This window comes from Melanerpes formicivorus, unplaced genomic scaffold, assembly GCF_026170545.1.
Source record: "Melanerpes formicivorus ecotype bairdi unplaced genomic scaffold, bMelFor1.0.p_v2 SCAF_8, whole genome shotgun sequence".
In the NCBI taxonomy this organism is placed as follows: Eukaryota; Metazoa; Chordata; class Aves; order Piciformes; family Picidae; genus Melanerpes; species Melanerpes formicivorus.
The window spans coordinates 14,052,261-14,074,619 of NW_027142360.1; the positions used below are offsets into that span (position 1 = coordinate 14,052,261).

At 44.0% G+C, this 22,359-nt stretch overlaps 1 protein-coding gene across 1 annotated transcript in view; it reads left to right on the forward strand.

Annotated features, from left to right (window-relative positions):
• The first annotated feature begins 483 nt into the window (after positions 1-483).
• Positions 484-22,359, forward strand: part of TRIM24 (tripartite motif containing 24) — a 64,442-nt gene continuing 42,566 nt past the window's right edge. The window contains 2 exon segments of the mRNA XM_068142215.1: positions 484-644; positions 646-986. Coding sequence (XP_067998316.1) covers positions 610-644; positions 646-986 — 376 coding nt within the window. The 5' untranslated portion in view covers positions 484-609.

Consider the following 22,359-nt stretch of genomic DNA (forward strand, 5'->3'; position numbering starts at 1 on the left):
TAGACACAACTGAGTCCCCTACCCAGGGGAGAAGGCAACTGTTTGAGCAAGAGCTGAGAGGAACCTGGGCTCCAGCAGAGCTGGTAGGAAGCCTTTAACGCACAGTGTGTATGGCCCGATGGGGTACAGGGCCACGGGGAGGTGGTGTGTCCCAGGGTGTACCACGAGGAGTAGCAACATCGCCACCTCAAACCAGAGGCTTCCGCCAGGAGCAGCGGCGGGAAGACACCCGCCAACCACTGGGGCAGAAGGCGGGGCGGGGGGCGGGGCTTTCCCTGCGGTAGTCGGGCTGGTTCCTGTGGGGGCGGGACGGCAGAACTGCGCGCCCCACGTAGGCGTGGGCGTGGCCCCACTCGGGGCGTGGCACGGCACCGGGGCGGAGCCCGCGGGAGGGGCGGGGCGAAGCGTGGCGAGAGGCGGGCCGCGGGCGGCCGTTGGCTGTGTGGAGCGGTAGGACAGTCTCCTCCTCGCGGGGCAGGCACACAAACACCGCGGGCCGTACAGGGCGGGGGTCGGCCCGGCGATAGCGGCGGAGCGGGCGGGAAGTGGCGGGGGTAGCGGGGCTGCCCCGCCTCCTTTCGGCGCTTCGGCGGCGGCCGGCGCAGGACAATGGAAGAAGCGGCAGCGGCGGTAGTACCGGCGGCGGGGGGGGCCCTGCCCGGCGGATCGAACGGGGGGGGCGGCGCTGAGCGGGGAGAACGAGGCCGAAAGCCGGCAGGGCCCGACGGAGCGCGGCGGGGAGGTGGCCCCGCTCAACCTGTTGGACACTTGCGGCGTGTGTGGGCAGCCCATCCAGAGCCGGCGGCCAAAGCTTCTGCCCTGCCTCCACTCCGTATGCCTTCGTTGCTTGCCGCAGCCCGACCGCTACCTCATGCTGCCCCCCCCCATCTCCTCCTCGACCGGCGGCACCCCGAAGGAGCCGCAGCCGCCGGGACCCCCCTCTTCGCCCGTCTCTTTGCCTGCCTCACCCATGCACTGCACGCCTGGTAAGTGTCCCTTCTGCCGCCGATTCCTTCTCTCCACCCTGTGGTTGGGAGTTCAGCCACCTGTACCCCACGCCCCTCCCCTGCCGCCCCCCGGAGGGCTGTGTCGCGATAGACGTGGGGGCCAGGGAGATGCGGCGACAGGAACTTAGGAAGCACCAGGTGCGGTGGGCGGGGTGCGGGTGACCGGCCACGGAGCTGCCAGGGGCACGGACCTATCGGGGCGAGCTCGGGCTCGGGGCGGGCTCTGTTTGCTCCTCGCAGCGCGGTAGCGAGGCTGGCGGAGGAGATCGTGTGGGGTTGTTTGTTTGTTTGGGGATTTTTGTTTGTTTGTTTGATTTTTAAATAGTCTTTAAATTTCTCATCTCGGAAGGGAGGCAGTAATTGTACTTTCCCAGGACCAATCTGTGTGGGTAAAGAGGAGCGGCGGGAGCCAGTCCCCTCCTCCCCGAGCCGCGTCCACCTGGGAGACTCGGGCAGCCCGGGCAGATTGTCTCCCTGGACGTGGGGCTTTTCCCCTCATAGGGCTCGATTTTGCTTCTTGCCCGCGGGAGACCTTAATAGGGGGTGGTGCGAAGGCAGAAAAAGGTAGCGAGAAAGCAGACTTTTTTGTGAGTGACATTTCTAGGCGGGCAGTTTGGAGCTCACCTGGGAGAAAGCCCTGCAGGTGTCATCACCTCTCTACCGCGTTCAGCAGGGGAGGGTCCGATTGAGCGCCTGGGCGGTGTCAAGTGCGGTCGAGTGGTAACGTGATAGGCAGCCTGGGTGAATCTGCTAATAATGCCTTGAGGTAGAATTACTTGTTTAATTGTCGCGCTGAAGGGAGAATGCTTCCAGGGAGTTTTGGTAAGCTCGAGTACTGACAGAGTAGCTCGTGTCAGTGTGGTTAAAAAATACATTTTGCTGTAGATGTCCAATAAGCTCCTGCAAACTGAAAGTGCTTTCCTAATGTGTTTTTCCTAGCCGTGTTTGGACTAGTGGGGTCACTTCATTTTGTTAAAGGCAATTTCAACTCAGAAGAAGGTGCAAATGAGTGAAGATCCTGGAGAAACTTGAACAGAAAAGGGGAAGTGTGATGGAAGTCGGTATTAGTGGAGGTTGTGCTTATAGTTTCATAGTTTCATTCAGGGTTGGAAGGGATCACACGGATCATCTAGTTCCAACCCCCCTGCCATGGGCAGGGACACCCTACTGGGATCTGTAGTGGGGGCTCAAATGAAAAAGCTCTACATGAAAAAAGAAGGAATAATATTAGATTGGGCATTCATAAGCATGTGTTTGCCGTTGTTCTGTAGGTGCATTTAGGAAACCTTTACCATCCTGCCAGCAGTTCTGACCGGAAAGTTTATGACTTGAATATACAAAATCTTTGGAGCAATTCATAAAGGGAACACCCTCTTGAGAGAAATTAATGTTTGGGACAGTTGGAGAGACAGCCTTGCTTCAGAATATCTGAGAAAGTCCCAAGTGTGTTATTAACAGGATATGCTGAGCCTGTTCATCTACATGGATATCTGTTAGTGTATTCATTCAGTCTTTATTAATTTTAGCATGTAATTTATGTAGTAGCCAGATTGCCTAGCCAGAAGTTCCAGAATAGGAAAAAATGAAACCCCAAGCCAGTATATTTAAGTTTGGATGATCCAGGAGATGTTACTGCTCACATGTCTATGGGTAGATCTGTAAAGCTCTGCATGGGAGGAGCAGAAAAAGCACAAACTTTGGTGTATGATGAGCTATTTCAAGGTGAGATACTTGGAAATGAGAAAGAGGGCAGAGGTGCAGGGAGCTCAGGGGGTTGCAACATAGGCTGAGACAGTATAATCATCATTTTACAAGTTTTGGGGTCATGAGCACCGTAACTTACTTTTCAGATGTTCTATTTAAATATAGCAGAAATAGGAGTCTGTAGTTGGCTAAGAAGTGAGATGTGTCATAAGAATGAAAACATTAAGTGCTATTCAAACATCTACTTGAGAAGACAAATGATAGATGAAACAATGGATTATAGCAACAGTAAACTTGCAGCTCTGTTTGCTCCTTCTGACTGTGAGTTGTTTCTGTATGACTGATTGGTACAGTGTGTATTCTTCATTCTGCAAAGTTACAAACATACTTTTTTGGTGATGTTATTTTTACCCTGCTGACTTTCCTTTCAAGTTATTTTCATGCTTCCACACTACCATTCATTGTCCAATAGGAAGAACTTGTTCTAGATAGCACACTCTCCTTGACACATTCTTTACATCGTTTGTCACGGTTTTGGCCCAGTTAAAATAGCAATGGCTGTATCATAGTATCTGTCAGGGTTGGAAGGGACCACAAGGATCATCTAGTTCCAACTCCCCTGCCATGGGCAGGGACACCCCACACTAGATCACGCTGGCCAGAGCCTCATCCAGCCTGGTCTTAAACACCCCCAGGGACGGGGCCCCGACCACCTCCCTGGACAACACATTCCAGGGTTTCACCACTCTCATGGTGAAGAACCTCCTCCTCACATCTAGCCTGAATCTCCCCACCTCCAGCTTCATTCCATTCCCCCTAGTCCTATCACTACCTGAGATCCTGAGCAGTCCCTCCCCAGCCTTCCTGTAGGCCCTCTTCAGATACTGGAAGGCAACAATTAGGTCACCTCGGAGCCTTCTCTTCTCCAGACTGAACAGCCCCAACTCCTTCAGTCTGTCCTCATAGGAGAGCTGCTCCAGCCCTCTGATCATCCTCGTGGCCCTTCTCTGGACATGTTCCAACACGTCCATATCCCTTCTGTAATAGGGGCTCCAGAACTGCAGGCAGTACTCCAGGTGGGGTCTCGCCAGGGCTGAGTAGAGGGGGAGGATCACTTCCCTCGACCTGCTGGCCACACTTTACCTGCTGCAGCCCAGGATCTGATTGGCTTTGCGGGCTGCAAGTGTTATAAAAGATTCACAAAAGCCAATTTAAATTTGATTTGATTTAATGCAAAGTATGCAAGGCAATGAACAATGAAGCAAATGCAGCGCTGGACGACAGGGGAGTCTCCGCTCCACCAACTGCCGTAACCCCACCCTGGAGTCCATCGGTCTTTTATGTGGTAGCGCTGGACAGCCGGGGAGTCTCCTGTCTTCTGGTGGTTGTTGATAGCGCTGGACAGCCGGGGAGTCTCCTGTCTTCTGGTGGTTGATGATAGCGCTGGACAACAGGGGAGTCTCCGCTAACTGCCGTCCCCACCCTGGCTATACATTATCATATATAGGCAGTCTTTGGCTTAAAGTTAATATGTTACACAACATCCTCGTATTCCCTTGCACAAACTCTTAGCACGACCACAATACTGTGGTTTGACATTTGACAATACATCAGGTCCCTGCATACAATAAAGCTATAACAAACATTTCCCTTAACCCCTTTAACAATTAACAAACATTTCCCTTAACCCCTTTAACACAAGTGCACATTGAGAGCTCATGTTGAGCTTTTTGTCCACCAGCACCCCTAAGTCTCTCTCCTCAGGGCTGCTTTCCAGCCAGTCACTGCCCAGCCTGGATTTGTGCCTGGGATTGCCTCTACCCAGCTGCAGGACCCTGCACTTGCTCTTATTGAACCTCATGAGGTTGGCTTGTGCCCACCTCTCCAGCCTGTCAAGGTCCCTCTGGATGGCCTCCCTTCCCTCCAGCGTGTCTGCTGCACCACACAGCTTGGTGTCATCAGCAAACTTGCTGAGGGTGCACTCAATGCCACTGTCCATGTCACCCACAAAGATGTTCAATAAGATGGGTCCCTATGCTAGCTAGCTAAAACCTAACTTAATAATGTGCATGAACTACTTTCTGTTTTCCAGATGAGATTAAAAAGTTAAGATTAAGTTAGGATTAAAAAAAAAAACCATAGTCAATGTCTAAAGCTGATTATATTGGAGGAAAATGTTACAGTTGGAGGAGTTCTTAAATTCTGAGAAAATGGAAGGAAAGACAAAACTACCAATTTCTCACCTCCTCTAGTCATATGTTGTGCAAAATGTTTGGGGAGTGACCTGAAGAAATAAACTGAAGAGTGTCATCTTAAAAAAAAATGAGTAGTAGTAGCCTCTTGATGAGTAGCCTCTTGTGATGTAAATTATGTGATTACTGTGACTAAACTGAAAAAATAAACAGCAAAGAAGCTGTTTGTACTGGAAGGAATGTCCTAGGTAAGGAACACAATAGAGTGCAAAGCATTTGAAAGATAAGCAGACTACTTAAGCACGTGTGCTGAGCAGTAAAATGTTACACAAAAAGAAGCCCGAGGAAGGATTGGTAGAAGGGAGCCTGCCTTGAACAAAGGAGAAGTTGTGATTTGAGAAGTGGTTCCCTGAGCCGACTTCGGGATGGATTGTTATGCTAATATCCAAATTAGTTGCGAAGGAGATTTTTCAATGGGTATGCTTTTGTCTTCAGGAAACTGTTTGCGAGCACAAACAGTTCTTCGCTAGGATAAAGCGTACCTTCAACTTCCAACGTGCAGACAAGTTTACTTGGGAGAATGTTTGCTTTATTAGTGTAAAGATTCTTACAACTAATAAAACAATGCAAAAAAATTATTTTGCTAAGAATCTAGAGTGAATTAAGAATTCTAGTGATTCTGCCTTGAATATGTGGTTTGGTAGGGGTAATGACAAAGACAAGTCAGGACATGAAGGACCTTCTTGTGGTGGTTGTTAATTGGTATTCTGCCTGCAAATGTGGACTTGTAGCAAGGCTAGCTGGCATGAATGTCCTCTATACTGCCAAGTGCATTCAGTTGTGAAATAATTTCTATAGAAAAGGAAACCTGGAATTTCTGATCTCTGCTGTTGTTATAGTTTAAGGTGTTGCAGAGCCAGCTGCGTGTCAGATTTCAATGGTCCTGAAACTGGAGACCATTCTGCTTCTTTTATGAATGTACAGTGGCAACTTATTTGATGTATATTTATGTTGTTATGCTGCTGAAAAACAGCTTGCCAGACACAGAACATGAGAAACTGTGGGGAATGCTTCAAGAATGTGTTTGTAAGTGTGATGCTGACTTGTGGGGAAGTGCCTACAGACACTTCTGCTGTCTTGGATAACTTCACATGCGTTTTCTGTTTTTCTCTAATGACCATTCTTTACTATTTGTGTGTGTGAGTTATAACATCAGGGCTGGTATTGGAAATCTGCCATGTGCCCAAATAGTGCTGGGTGGTGCTTTAATGCCTACTTGAGTAGCAACCTATGCTTAAAGTGCAGGATTCGTCTGGATATGGTAGTATTCTGGTGGAATATTTAGATGTGACAGACATGCATGAAAATGGCAAAGTTACAGATTGAGATCCTGTTCCTTTTCAGAACTATTGAGGTTGTACAGAGCCTTGTTTAGCAATCCATACATGGAATAGGTTGTGAACTGGTGCAGGGAAAAACTCAGCCTGTGGATTGGACCACTACACTCTGTGCTGGGTTAGGAACTGGCTGGAGGGCCGGGCCCAGAGAGTGGTCGTGAACGGTGCCGCATCCAGCTGGAGGCCAGTCACCAGTGGTGTCCCCCAGGGATCAGTGCTGGGCCCTGTCCTCTTCAACATATTCGTTGATGATCTGGATGAAGGGGTAGAGTCAGTCATCAGCAAGTTTGCAGATGACACAAAGTTAGGGGCAGATGTTAGTCAGTTAGAGGGTAGAAAGGCTCTGCAGAGGGACCTCGACCGACTGGAAAGATGGGCAGAGTCCAATGGGATGGCTTTCAACAAGTCCAAGTGCCGAGTGCTGCACTTTGGCTATGGCAATCCCATGCAGAGGTATAGGCTGGGGTCGGAGTGGCTGGAGAGCTCCCAGACAGAGAGGGACCTGGGTGTGCTGATCGACAGCCACCTGAATATGAGCCAGCAGTGTGCTCAGGTGGCCAGGAGGGCCAATAGCATTCTGGCCTGCATTAGGAATAGTGTGGCCAGCAGGAGCAGGGAGGTCATAGTGCCCCTGTACTCTGCTCTGGTTAGGCCGCACCTTGAGTACTGTGTCCAGTTCTGGGCTCCTCAGTTTAAGAAGGACATTGAGACACTTGAGCGTGTCCAGAGAAGGGCAACAAGGCTGGTGAGAGGCCTTGAACACAAGCCCTATGAGGAGAGGCTGAGGGAGCTGGGATTGTTTAGCCTGGAGAAGAGGAGGCTCAGGGGTGACCTTATTGCCCTCTACAACTACCTGAAGGGTGGTTGTAGCCAGGAGGGAGTTGGCCTCTTCTCCCAGGCAACCAGCACCAGAACAAGGGGACACAGTCTCAAGCTGCGCCAGGGAAGGTTCAGACTCGAGGTGAGGAGGAAGTTCTTCACCGAGCGAGTCATTCGGCATTGGAATGGGTTGCCCAGGGAGGTGGTTGAGTCATCGACCCTGGAGACGTTCAAGGGGAGATTGGACGTGGCACTTGGTGCCATGGTCTAGTCATGGGGTCTGCGGTGTCAGGTTGGACTCGATGATCCTCGAGGTCCTTTCCAACCTAAGTGATACTGTGATACTGTGATACTGTGACTATCAAAGTTGTGTGTATGCATAATCGCTACTATTACTAGTGTCAATACCAAAAATAGTAGAGGGATTTTCTTCTTTGTTTTATCTCTAGACAAACCTACTAGCAAACAAATCTCTCTATGAAGCTATTAGTAGCATGTAATGTTTGTGCACTCCCAGGATTTAAATTCTTGGGGAGTGTTCAGACTAACAAATATGTTTCATATTTGCTGTTAATTAAGGAATAAATACTTCAGAATTACTAAGCAAGGATTTCAGTGGTTTGTTTCATATTTCAGCTTATTAATGCCCAGAAATATTTGTTTACCATATGAAGGTCTATAAGGTGTAGAATGAAGACTTAACCCTTTAGCCTCTCATTGTATGTGGATGACATCTGCTGTTTTGTGTACTGATGGAGGAATATAAAATCAAATAATATTGTAATGAAACTAGTAAAACCTTAAAATATTCATCAGTAAACCATCTAAAAAAGATTTCCTTATGTTTATAAGAGTGCCTTTCTTTCAGTAGAAGGTATGCTCTCAAGGTATATGTGTTGAGGTGTGATGCTAATTGTACAAGTGTAGTTTGAAATAGAGGATATTTTTGCCAAAAATTCTTGCATTCTTTTCTACCAGAAATTCCACAAAAATAAAAGAAGCTTTAATCATGTTTACTCCAATATATCATTAATATAAGCATATGTTTATTAGCTGACGTGTGTCTACAGCTAGTATATAGAAAATGGGAGACTAAACCACTGAAGCTATCAGAAATATCAGGTGAGTGTTAAAACCACCGCAGTGACACAGTTTAGTTTCAGTTGGAAGCATTTTAGAAGTTAGGCTCTAGAAGTTATCAAAATAGTTGAATGATATGCTTGAAATTTGAGTAGTGATTTAAATCCTCAGATGCCAACTTATCTCTGATACAAAATCAGCTTATAATGTCTCTGGTAACTGATGGATCTTTTAATAATGGGAAGGAATCCTAGGCTGCAAGGTTACAGGACAGAAAATAAATAGTAATGTATTAAAAATTCTTAGGTGTATATCTCTCTGTAAGTGTATTTGATTGTTTCAATGGATACAATAGAAACACCTCTTAGAAAATTTATTGTCTGAGGAGCAAGGGAATATAATGGTGCATATGTTCATTAAGAGTAGAATAGAATTAACCAGGTTAGAAAAGATCTTTGAGATCTTCAAGTCCAACCTATCATCCAACATTATCTAATCAACTAAACCATGTCACCATGCACCTCATCTAGTCTCTTCCTAAACACTTCCAGGGATGGCAACTCCACCACCTCCCTGGGCAGCACATTCCAATGACCAATCACTCTTTCTATGAAAAATTTCTTCCTAACATCCAGCCTAAACCTCCCCTGGTGCAGCTTGAGACTGTGTCCTCTTGTTCTGGTGCTAGCTGCCTGGGAGAAGAGACCAACCCCCACGTGGCTACAGCCTCTCTTCAGGTCATTGTAGACAGCAATAAGGTCTCCTCTGAGCCTCCTCTTCCCCAGGCTAAGCAACCCAGGCTCCCTCAGCCTCTCCTCATAGGGCTTGTGCTCCAAACCCCTCCCCAGCTTTGTTGTGCTTCTCTGGACATGTTCCAGCAAGTCAACATCTTTCCTAAACTGAGGGGCCCAGAACTGAACACAGGACTCAAGGTGTGGCCTAACCAGTGCTGACTACAGGGGCAGAATGACCTCCCTGCTCCTCCTGGCCTGGCCACACTGTTCCTGATCCAGGCCAGGATGCCATTGGCCTTCTTGGCCACCTGGGCACACTGCTGGCTCATATTCAGCCTACTGTCAACCAGTACCCCCAGGTCCCTTTCTGCCTGCCTGCTCTCCAGCCACTCTGACCCCAGCCTGTAGCACTGCATGGGGTTATTGTGGCCAATGTGTAGAACCAGGCACTTAGACGTGTTAAATCTCATGCCCTTGGACTGTGCCCAGCCTGTCAAGGTCCCTCTGCAGAGCTCTCCTACCCTCTAACTGAGGAAGCAGTGTGCTTTGTGAGCAACCTCACTCATAGATGAAATGTACAGAAGAGCTAGTCAGCCATCCAGCAGACTTTTAGGTTGGCCTGCTGGCTTACATCAGTACTACAGAGTGGCCATTTTCACTGAACTTCACCCAGTTTGTTACATTTCAGAAAGGAATTCTGTTGTAATTCTTGATTCTGAACTGTTGGGGTTTGTTTTGAGCGAGAGGGGACATGGGTCCCAGGAACACCTGTGTAATTCAGGCCTTGAAGAATTCTCTGTTGATAATAGAGTGGTGGAGTAGGAGATGTGAGAAAGTGCTGATTGCTTGGTATGCTGAAGTCCAGCTGCCCCTGAGACGGGAGGCAAGCAAGATAAGGAGGAGGCGAGATCTGGGAAAAAGAGCAGTTAGACCGAATAGAAGAATTCCACAGAGTTGTGAAAACAATGATGTAACCTTTTAGAGAGAAACCAATAGTATGTGTTAAATTAGAATAGAATTAACTATGCATAAGATAAGACTATAAATAATGAAGTGTGGAACAATAAAGTTGGATTTCGCTGATCACATTGATCGTATGTCGACCCCTTCTTGTAACACTGAACATAATGTTTTTAAAGACACTGGTCTTCTGTACAGGAAAAGCTTTATGCCAGCGTTCTGTATGTTAAAATGCCGTGGGTGGTATTTCCATATTATTTAGTGGAATTTCCCAGTACTAGCAAACTTGTGAAACTGGTATTTTGCTCATTATACCTAATTTAAAAATGGGACAGGAGAAAACCAAAAGTAATGTAAATTTTAGTGACTGTTTCAGTATGAATAACTGACTCTGTGTGTGTTATTTCTGAAATGGGAAATGTAGATGTTTTAAAACCTTTTATTAAAAAAAAATTACAGTAAGATTAAATAATACAGTAGGATCACTGATATTTAACAATAATATGCTGGTCAGGCAGGCTTCTTCAGGTGAATATGGCCTGTTACAACATGCCGTTGATTTGTGAACAGCGGCAAAATGTGCTGCACTTACTATCACAGTATCACCATGGTTGGAAGAGACCTCAAAGAGTGAGTCCAGCGTGTCACCACAGACATCATGACTAGACCATGGCACCAAGTGCCACATCCAATCCCCTCTTGAACACCTCCAGGGACAGTGACTCCACCACCTCCCTGGGCAGCCCATTCCAATGGTGAATGATTCTCTCAGTGAAGAACTTTCTCCTCGAGTCTAAACCTCCCCTGGCGCAGCTTGAGACTGCTTGTTCTCACCCCTTGTTCTGGTGCTGGTTGCTAGAGAGAAGAGACCAACCCCTTCCCGGCCACAACCACCTTTCAGATAGTTGTAGAGAGCAATGAGGTCACCCCTGAGCCTCCTCTTCTCCAGGCTGAACAATCCCTGCTCCTTCAGCCTCTCCTCATAGGGCTTGTGTTCAAGGCCTCTCCCCAGCCTTGTTGCCCTTCTCTGGACACGTTCAAGTGTCTCAATGTCCTTCCTAAACTGTGAGGGGCCCAGAACTGGACACAGTACTCAAGGTGTGGCCTAACCAGTGCTGAGTACAGGGGCACAATGACTTCCCTGCTCCTGCTGGCCACACTATTCCTAATGCAGGACAGTATGCCATTGGCCTTCCTGGCCACCTGGGCACACTGCTGGCTCATGTTTAGGTGGCTGTCAATCAGCGTATATCTCTTATATAACTTTTCTCTTCTGTAACAGTCTCCTTTTTTTTTCTGGCCAATGTAAAGGCTGCAACACAAACTGTTTTCATAGAAAAATTCCAGTAAAATTTTCCTCAGCAATTAGGTCTCTATGGAGTCATTTACTGTTTAAACTATGACCTTGGAGCTCAAACATTTTGAAGACATCGGTGTCAAGTTGAACAGACTAAATATCCAGAGATAGTGTGTAAAAACAAATGTTTACCAGCAAAGAAAACATGAAAGTTGTATAACTCAAAGTAACTAAGAAAATCACTCTGTTTTTAAAAAGAAATAGTCTTGTGAAGTCAGGTATGAAACCAAAGGTTGAGCAAAGGAATGTTCCTAATTACTTGATATTGTCTCTACAGTTCAAGTAAAGGCTTATTTGAAGCCTTCATGTGGGGAAAAATTGTGTATTGCCTTGCATGCATTACTAACTTGTTTAACATCAGTGCTCTGTCATAAGCTTGCTACTTATTTTTGAAGTTTATCAGCAGGCCGAGGAAAAAAGGACAGCAAGCAAGGCTCAGCTGTTTGAAATGCACTTAGGTATTTTGAGGGTCCTTATTTCAAAAAAGAAGTCTGCAACTCCAGTGATAAATGCTCCATAGGTGAGACTACATGGACAAGAGAACAGAACAATTTGCCTTCTTACTGGAGAAGGATTCCTGCTTTTGATTAATAAGCAAGTTGCCACAGGCAACTTTTCTTTGAAAATGGTGGGTTCCCATTTCTCCCTCAGTCCCTTAACATAGTGCAGTTTGAATAAAACGAGACTGTAACTGAAATACCCTTCAAGCTAAAATTACTGCTTAGTTTGAGAAGTGACTGTCTATTTTCCCAGTGAGCTTATGTATGTCTGTACTGCACACAGTAAAAAAAGAAACAACCGGGTTTTTTGTAAATACTGACTTGCAAAGACCCTAAGTTGTCTACTTAAGTTTAGAAAGCATGTAGTAATCTTAAACATTCACTTAATCTGCTTCATTCGTTTCTAGCCATCTCCTAGGGAGTCACAACATAGATACGGATGTGCACAGCTGAAGTTGTTTGAACAGCCTAACGGCAGCTGGTGTTAAGCTTTGGCTGCTGCTGAACTTAATACATCAGGATACTTGCTAATGCTGATTAGGGGAGGGAACTCTTGCTGCTATGCAGGGAATGAGTAGGTGGGAAGAAGGAAAGGTAGAGAGCTGCAGCAATCTGCTGAGGCTGGAGATAAAGGCCTCTAAAAGTGGGAGCAAGGTTCTGATTTTAAATGCAAGGTGCTAATTGTAAATGCAAGGCACAATGCCTTGGTAGAACAGCACAGCAGCAACAGGTCTGTTACTAGAAATGAGCAGTATGCAAGATTGGCCTGATCAGCAAAAGTGTTAATTGACACATACTTTTTTTTCAAAGTGGACTCTGCCTTTAAATGAATAAGCTACTTGCTGCAGTGATGTAGGAGTGTAAATTACATGCCCTTAGAGTTGCTTTAGAGAGAAGTGGAAGTAGTTTTGAATGAGCTTTGCCTCTTGGAAAACTTCTGTGACTTGTAACAATTTCAACAGTTTTCAAGTATAAGCTGAAATTCATAGCACTTCCCAGCCCCAAGGTGATAAATTAAGTGAGTGGGCAATGGATCAGTCAGAAGCTGAAGATAAAGACAAGTCTATTTAGCAGACAAGCTTGCTTGAATGAGTGCAGAGCTGTGTAATGTCTGATAGCAGGATCTCAGTAATAGCTAAATGTCCTGGGAACTTTGAAATTCTGGAGGTGACATACTTCAGTGTTAGATTTAGGTTTAGCTAGTTTGAATTGTTACAGGTTCCTAGTTTTCATTTTTACCTTTGCTTCCTTAAGCAGTTGGTTTTCAGCTCTTGGTTCTGTTCTTTACTTGCTTTTATCTTGTTTAAGGGTCTTCTGTCACACATTAGCAGCTATTGTCCTCAATTGGTTTAGACTATGAATGGTTCATCTTGCCAACTACAGAGTGCTTGGCCTTCAATACTCCTGTTTTTCTTTTCCCATTGCTAGTAGTGAAAAGGGACTATGAAGATGTAACTCACTGGCTAACATACCTTTGAAGCCCCCAAAATAATATCGATTACTTTGTTTGTTTTAATAAAATGCTAAAGAAACTTGGTTTCCTTTCTGAAGCTTTACTGTTCCTCAGTCCCTTCTTTATGTAAGAAATGTAATTTGCTTCACATCGTCTACCTGAATTTAAGTCCAGATATACTAGCAGCTCTTGCTTCAAATACTACACTGCAGATTGTAAAACCCTGCTTCACAGCAAAGGCAGAGTCCAGTGTTGTGAAAGACCATTCAGAAGAGCCTGGGATAGAGCATAGGTTGAGGACCTGTGGTCTAACCCCATCTGGCAGTGAAGATCAAACAAAAAACCTACTTTGTAATGGAGTCTTACTCTTTCTTTGTCTTAACTCTTTGTTGCAAGAATGACCTGCAAGAATTACTCTCATAAGTCTAAAAGTATTTGCTGTACAGGACTGGTACCATCAGTAAAACTGTGTGTATCTTGGTCAGCTGAATGGTTTCAACTCCAAACTGGGAGACAGTATACTGTTACCTTTTTCTTCTCAGTAACGGCCTTATAACTGTGACCAGGTACAATTTAGAAACAGCCACAGCTATGATAGCTCGTATGTCTTCTAGATTATTGCCATTGCTGTTTAAACTCTGGGGCCAAAGATCTCTTCAAAAGAATTATGCTAGAAACTGCCCTGTATATGAAGGGATCAAACCAACAGTCCTGTTCCCTTGATTCCACCCTTTGTGCAAGAGCTGAATGTAGTCTGGATTCTTTAAGAAGCTCAATGCTAATCTTGCATCCTTTCAAAGTCCATTTAGCAACAGTATTATTGTATTGCCTTCCAATCTGGTTGCATTTGTTGTGTGTGGCATTTTCTTTTTCAGTTCCATTGGGATGAGATCAGATTTAATAAGGTTTTCTTTGGCTACCTTCTGACTGATTTAAATTATTGAGAATATAGTCTAGGTGCTTTAAGCTGCAGTATGTCTCACTTCAAACCTTATCAGAATACCTGCTTTTCTGCCTTAAAGTTGTAGTTGGTTTTTTATTTGTCATTATGCCAGGTAGAAAAGGTTAACAACTGCAGTGCCATGGCTGGACCCTTGTGAGTATTCCTTAAAAATAAAGTAGTTAATTCCCAAACTGCTATTGGAGGCAAACTGTAATAATTCCACCCCTTTATTACCAAAAGTAGTGTTTGATCTATCCTTACAGCAGTGTGGTACAAGAATGTGGAAATAAATCAAGTGAATCTAAAGGACAGTTAAATGACACCTATGAAGACCAGTTTTGATAGGACAGTCATTACCCTGGGCTTCACTCCTAGTTCAGTGTCATGCTGGGAAAGCATCTTTGAAGGATCTCTTCTCTGTTTTAGGAAAATGGCAGTGGGGAAGACCATTAGAAGTGAATGCGGGTGTTTTGTCAGCTGACAGGGTCTAGCTCATGGTTCAGTTATCTACTGCATTTTACAGCAATAGAGAGTACCAGGAGATATCAGTGGGAACACAAGTAGTATATCACTGCTGCCTTGGTAACCTGCTGCTTTTTGAGAGCTATTAGGGCAGGAATTTGAAATTCTTATGTGATCAATCAGTGCATCTCTTCAACCCAGAAGGAATACATTTTTATTAGTTACATTTAATATTTTTAATATTAATGCAGTGTCAGAGTAGAAGGAGCAATGCTGCTGCTTAACACTGTTTCTTGGAGGCTGTATAGTCTTGTGGAGGCCTAACATTGCAGGAAGTAAATATTTCTTGTTGATTTACTAGAGTGTGAATTTTCATCAAATGTTTTATGTCTTGTATTGTCTGGGTCAACAGCAAGCTTTTAAAAAAGCTCAACAAACTGATGTAGAAATCCTCTTAAGTATTACCAGATTAACAATGGCACTGTTTTTTATACTGCAGTCTTAATTTCGGCACATATTGAAAGTGCACTTCAATAAATACTCCAAATTTACTGATAAATACATATTGGATTCCTCTTCCTCACTGTTTGGGATCTTAAGTCCTGGGCATTGTACTTGTTCATGAAGTTGCTATTATAGGCTTGTCATTGAAGAATATATTGAGGAGATACTAATTAGCAAAAAAAAAAGAAATCTGTATTTTTACAAAATATCAGCCTGCCCTTTCTTTTTCTTTCCACCTCCTCACCAAACAAAAGCAGAATCTATTGTTCTAAATTAGCCTTTTATTTCTAGTTACATTTGCACATCCATTCCCTGCACAGACAGTTTACAGTTAAAGTTGATGGAGTCTTCCATTCTATTTGCTACATCACTGTAATCTATGTTTTGTGATAGCTTGAAAGAAGCAGAGGTATCCAGGTCCATCCACAAGGAGACCTTTCAGATGGATTTCTATATAGCAGAACACAGATGTATGCAGCAAATGCAAGCATTATACTTAAAATTGGTGCCTCTGAATATCAACACAAGTGATTTTAACCAAGTTTTCCTTTGCAGCTACAGACTGCAGTTTGTTTGGCTACTACATAAGAGATCTGCTGTGTGCCTTAGTTGTGTTTTCTACCAGGAATTTGAAATTGCAGTAGCAAAGGTATGTGGAATAAGATAGACAATAAGTTGAGATTTAGCTTTCCAAACTTTCAGTATCTTCTGCCACTTCTGAATTTCTGGGATGTCTTGTATTCAGGGAAGGTCTGGCAGATGTGCTGCACAATACACAGGAGACCTATTTTCTTCTGGAACAGCAGTTGGAAGCCAGGTGGGATATCCTGCTCAAATTAGGTGTATCTGTTTAGGCACCTGAATTGCTCCCCTTAGTCTAGTGGCTTGAAAAATGAGAATCAAGAGGCTAGTTTCCCAGGTCCTGATAGAGAGTTTCCAGCCATTGAGTGATGGTCATATTGAGAATGGGTGGAAATTTGTGAAAGAACAGATAGTAAGTGTGCCTCTGAGCACTTAAAGAGAGGGAGTAACATGAACTAGCCAAAGCATGCCTGTTTTGGATGAGATATCTCCTGAAAGACTTCTACTTAAGCCCTTTACCTACTGTTGTTCCCACTGCTGCTTCCAACTTTGATTATTTTCTCAGTGTGATCTGGATTCTTAGTAGTTCTTTTTCTGAGGCTTTTTTTACTTCCACATCTGCTCAGTGTTGATGGGAACATTATAGTATGTGGGGCCAAACGGAAGAAGTGGTGAAGCAATGAAGAGTATCACATGGGAGTATATTTATAATCTTTTCACCAAAGGATTACAAAGAAACTACTCCTCCAGCATCTTCCAGAAAGGTTTGATTCTTTGGCTTCTAGCTCCAACTTGCCCAAATGATAATTTACTTAAGAAAAATTATAGTGAATAATAACGTGGGTAATAGATGCATTGTACTGCAGCTACTGAACTCTCAGGTAGTAGTAGGTGAGAACTCTAAAAGATTGAGGCCAGAGTATGGAATTTCTAGCTACAATGAAATTATTGCTAGCTGTGTTGTGCTCACAACTCTTAAGGCAGTCTGTCTCCTTACCTGAAATTCTGGCAATCCCAGTGATCTTTTCTAAAGTAGTAATAACAACATGCTAACATGTTGCTGCTATTCATAGAGAAAGGTATTAATTTCCTTGTTCCAGAAACATGAATAGAATGGACTTGAGTGCTGTTGGCAAGACCCTAGAGCATCTGCAGAATGGTATTTCAGTGAAATGTGTGACTCTCAGTAGCATGAAACCCACTTTCAAAATGCTTGCAGCTTGAAAAATTAAAATTACAGGCTGAAGAGAAAGGTGCAAGAACATCTCTGACTCTTAAAAATCATTGCATCTTGAATTCATTACATACAAGTTGAAAATACTTGACAATTTCAGGACTTGAAAGAATGAATTTTAATTTTGATGAAAGAAATGCTCATAATTGGTGTAATCGTTGGCAGCTTCTGCATCGGTATTTAAGCACGATCATTGCAAGCCAGGTCTTTTTATTCATCATCTTGTGCTTTAATATTGTATATCCTCCAAGAATTGTGTCAAAGAAAATACATTGGACTGCATTAGATGTCAGTGTAAACTCTCCCTTCGGAACTGGCTGGAAAATTTGCAGTTGATGAAGGCTAATACACAGTGTTTGAAGTGCTTGGAGATCAGGCATGTGTGGCAAAAACAACGAACCGTTTCACACAGCAGCTGAAATATTTTCATTCAGCTCTGCAGTGCTTTCCAAGAAAGTCAATGCAGTGCAGCATGAAAGCTGGCCTGTAACACTCCTCCAGAGGGGGGATTACAGCCAGTAGTCTTTTTCTGGTTTTCAACTGTTTACATTTTAAAGGGTGGTAAATCAAGCATTCAAGTTTTAATAAACTTACCCCCTAGATTGATGGCTGCTTTGAATGTTTGCATTTCGGCTGTAAGTGCCAGTTTCCCCTTCGTGTACTTGCTTGGTGGTTTAACCTATCTCCCCTCCTCTAGCAGCAGCAGGCTGTCAGAACTAGATAGGAGCAGCTTTTTCTGGAACAAACTGGTTTGAGGAAGTTGCCAATTTTGCAGCACCAGTTTTGACTTAATAAGAGTAATTACCACTTTTCTCACTTCTCAAAATTGATTCAGCTGTTATGGCATATGATATCATCTCTCAAATTAAGTCCTTTAAGTGTTTGTTTTTAACAGAAGAACATGACCTGCTTAAATCTAACCAGTTTACCCTCAACCCCATGAATTTTAATGAAAAACCTTGCAAGTATTAATGGTGTCTATATACACAGTGTGGTAGTTTTAGGCTATGCCTCTCAAATTTTCCACAGACCATGAACAGAAAGTGGTACAATGTAAATAAATCACTATTGGGTGTAACAAGGAAAATAGTGATAAGTTCTAAACAATCCATTGGAGAGATAACAGACTTAAACTAGTTGTACAAAACAATATCTCTCTTTTGCTTCTTTGGCCCTGGCTGCTGCTTCTTCTGGTTTTACTGACTTTGCACTGTTTTGTTGTGACTGGTATCAACAACAACTCTGCTCTTTTCTCTTGTCCCTTTTGTGTACAGGGGGTAGGGAGAGAAGCTGTTCCAACTCCCCTGTTTTTGGCCAGGGGGTTCTTGTGCTGCTCATCAATTGTAAATACTTGTACACATATGTAGATATTGTATATTTTGTACATATTCATTGCATTCCATTGTAGTTTTGCTTGTAAATACAGTGTCATTTACTTCCAACTGAGCTGGTCTGGCAAATTTAATGTTGGGGGAATTTTCAACCCACCACAACACAGAGAAAATATTCTGTAGCTCACAACTGAATTGCCCTGATTTTCTATGTAGCTATGCTGAAATTCTTATTATAAAATTCTGGGATGGTCTTTAGTCTCTGACATAATTTCTACTAATGTTATCTAAGCTGTCCATTTGTAAAAAACATTAATTGTGCTGGGTTGAGGCAGCCCCCTTCCCCACCACTGGCAACAATAAACACTCAGACAAACGGATTGCAAAAGTGATGGAAAGTTTAAGTAGAAAGCAGTGAACCTTTACAGAAAGCCAAAAGCGCAGTGACAAAGAAAAAAAAATCCCAAAGCAGACCCAGAGAGATCCCATCCCCACCTGAGGGTACACCCAAGACCCCCAGGGCTCCTTCTTCCCCCTCCCACTGCTAGGCTAGTCTCAGCTGGCCAGATCTGAGACTGCCCGTCCCCCCGTGGCCTTGGACCTAGCCAGGCCCAAAGCCAGGAGACATCTCCCCCAGTTACCGGCTGATGGAGGAGGAACAAAAGAGAGCGTGCTAGACTCCGCACTGGATCTTATAGTGGTGCAAAGAATTGTGGTAGGAAATACTACATAATTTCCTGTGTCCACCCCTCTGGGCTGGACTTCTGGACGCAGGAAGTAAACATTGCAGGGGGGCACCCAGCTCAAACTGCAACAGTCTTGCTGTAGTATTTTTTGTTCTGAAATCAATTGGTTAATATTTCAAACAAAACATCTGTAAAACTAAGGAAAATTGCTGTACACAAGCCTAATTATTCTGTAATGACTATATCATTTTAGGTAAAATTAGTTACAAGTTGCTTCCAAGCACTCTAATAAAGAGAGCTCTCTTTCACAAAACTATTGTTTTATTGACTGACCTGTACTGAGGAAGGGGAACCCTTAAGTCCTCCTTTTTTTAGTAAAGCACTTTGCATGAAGGAACAAAAATGCCCAGTTGTATCTACAAATGATTAGCTCCCCAATGGCTTTATTACGTTGGCTCTGAGACCTGTTTGCTACAGTGAAAAAACGCAAATGAGCTGAAACTGGGGCAGACCAGAGCAGTCTCCTCCTATTGTGTCAGGATGCTTCAGTTGTCTGGAATGTACTCCCAGGAAATTGAGAACTGAGTTGGAAATAATACAATAGATGCTTTAAATCCATTCTGCTGAATGGCCTGAAGATGGCATTGCTATGGATGCAGTGTGTAACTTGTGAAGAAGAGTAAGAATGTGCAGTGGTTTCTCCCATGTGTTTGATGTTGTTTGTGACATGGACTTTGGGATTGAATGCACCTCAGCAAGTTGTGTGCTGGGGTCAGCATGCTGGAGGGATGGGATGCCATCCAAAGGGACCATGACAGGCTTGAGAGGTGAGCCATTGCCCACAACTTGAAGTCCAACAAAGCCAAGTGCAAGGTCCTGCACTTGGATTGCAGCAACCCTAAGTGCATGCAGAGGCTGGGCAGAGAATGGATAGAGAGCAGTTGTGAAGAGAAGGACTTGGGAGTGCTAGTTGATGAGAAGATCAACATGACCTGTCAGTGTGTGCTTGCAGCCCAGAAAGCCAATGGGATCCTGGGCTACATCAAAAGAAATGTGGTTAAGGGAGGTGGTTTTCCACTTCCACTCTCTGAAACTCTGCCTGGAGTACTGTGTCCAGCTCTGGGGTCCCCAACATAAGAAGGGCATGAAACTGTTAGAGCAGATCCAGAGGTGGGCCACAAAGACTTTTAGAGGGATGGAGTATGTTTTCTGTGAAGACAGCCTGAGAGATTTGGGGTAGTTCAGGCTGGAGAGCAGAAGGCTCCTGGGAGACCTTATAGCATCATTTCAGGGGGGCCTACAGGATAGCTGGAGAAGGACTTTCTAAAAAGACATGTTGTGAGAGGACAAGGGCTAATGGCTTCCAATTTGGAAAAAGCTAGATTTAGATAGACATCAGGAAGAAATTCTTCCCCATGAGGGTAGTGAGGCACTGGAACAAGTTGCCCAAAGAAGTGGAGGCTCCAACCCTGCAAGTGTTCAAAGCCAGGCTGGATGGGGAGCGGTCGAGCAGTAGGTGTCCCCGTCTGCAGCATGGAGGTTGGAACTAGGTCTGTTTCAATCCAAATCATTCTATGTCTACCGTGCAGGCTGGAATGCCTTCCATGAAAAGGTGCACGTGTTGTGAGCCTGTAGCTAGTAAGAACTATGTGCTGCCCAGGGAGGCGGTGGAGTCACCATCACTGAGGTGTTTAGGAAGAGACTGGATGGGGTGCTTGCTGCCATGGTTTAGTTGATTAGATGGTGTTGGGTGATAAGTTGGACTCAAGGTCTCTTCCAACCTGGTTGATTCTATTCTATTCTAACTGTTTTGGTGGAAACTAACTTTTCTCTACTGACCCAGTCCTGTTTAATCCACATCTTATTCCCTAGTCCAGCTCATTGCATGGCAGCATAAATCTTTGTGTTGGCATGGGAGAGAAGTGAATGTTAGCAATGTGACATCCAGGCATGGTTCAAGCAAATTCTGAATGTGAGGTTCCACAGCTTCCTGACTTTTGCATGAATGGATGCTGCTGCTAGAAAAGGTGGAGGTCTTCCCATTAATTCCTCCTATTTGAAACTTATGTGCTTTTGATCTAGTTCACTATACAGCTGCATAAATAGCTATTGTAGCACAAAGGAGCCCACGGAAATGTAAGATCTTATCACTTACCATTCACACAATGATCATGGTGATCATGGATCTGTTCCCAAGTGAAGTAATATGTTATTACCTGCCTATTAGAGTACTCTGGAGGTGTTTGTTCCATTTGGGGGAAAAAAAAAAAAGAAAAAAAAGAAAAAAAAAAGCTCTTACAGAATTAGTTTGACAAAAATAAAACTTGACACGTGAGAACATCATTCATGTGGGCATGAACAAACAAATAAGTGTGCCTTTAAAATCTTGTTTCTTGCAATGATTTCCTGTTAGACATTAATAGTTCCAAATGGACACCCTGGGAACACTTAGCCTGCTCAGTGGGTAAAGCCATGTGCTGCCTGCCTAGACTTTGGTTCTTCCTCAGCTTGCATAAGTGTGCAGATAAGAAAAAAATGTCAAGCCTCTCTTCCTTCTTGATAAACAACAGATTTCTTTAGTTTGTACCTTTGCATGAAGATACTTGAGTAATAATCAGTTACTAAAAGAGAGCAAACTCTGCAATTCTTACTTGGACTTTTAAAGCTGAAAATGTAAGCCCATGTAAAATGAGGCTGTTCTTACTGAAAGGCATGCTAATGCTTGGTATCCCTTGCACTGTTGCACTTTGGAATATGCAGTGTGTGCTGAGACTGCAGGGAGACTTTAACTTTCTTACAATGCAAGGGAGGTTTTTGGTTCACTTCTCAGATGTTTATTTGGTTCATATCCACGAAACCTTTCAGTGCTTCAGGCCCAAACACACTGACATTTTCAATTATTTTACAGACTTCTTGATTCTTTTCCTTGCTTCTCTTCTGCTATGTGTTTGCCCTGTTGTAATGGATGCTACAGGGTTCGAATCAGCAGACTGCATTTGATATGGAAAATACAGATGATGGTTAGAACCAGAAAACAAATTTCTTGTTACCACTAGTAAAAACAAGGTTCTGTAAGAATGAATATTCTAAATTGGAAGGAAGGATGGCAAATCAGCTATCAGGCAACAGAGTGGAGCTTAATGGAAGGTTGAGAGGGAAGCAGAGTTTGAAACAGGCAGTTGGGAAGGGGTCCTGAATATCCCTGGTTAACTAGTCTGTGGCTGCTGTAGTGTGCTGGTAGTGTCTGTTGCCTTTAAACTGCAGGTAGTAGATTATGTGATGCCATTTCAGGCAGTTTTAGGAAAATTTAAGGTCACCTTTGCCCCTAGTAGCTTGATACCTCAACTTGTTTCCTCTTGTAAGTAATATTAGATCTGTTTTTTCCCAGACATTCCTTATGTCTCTAGAGGGTAA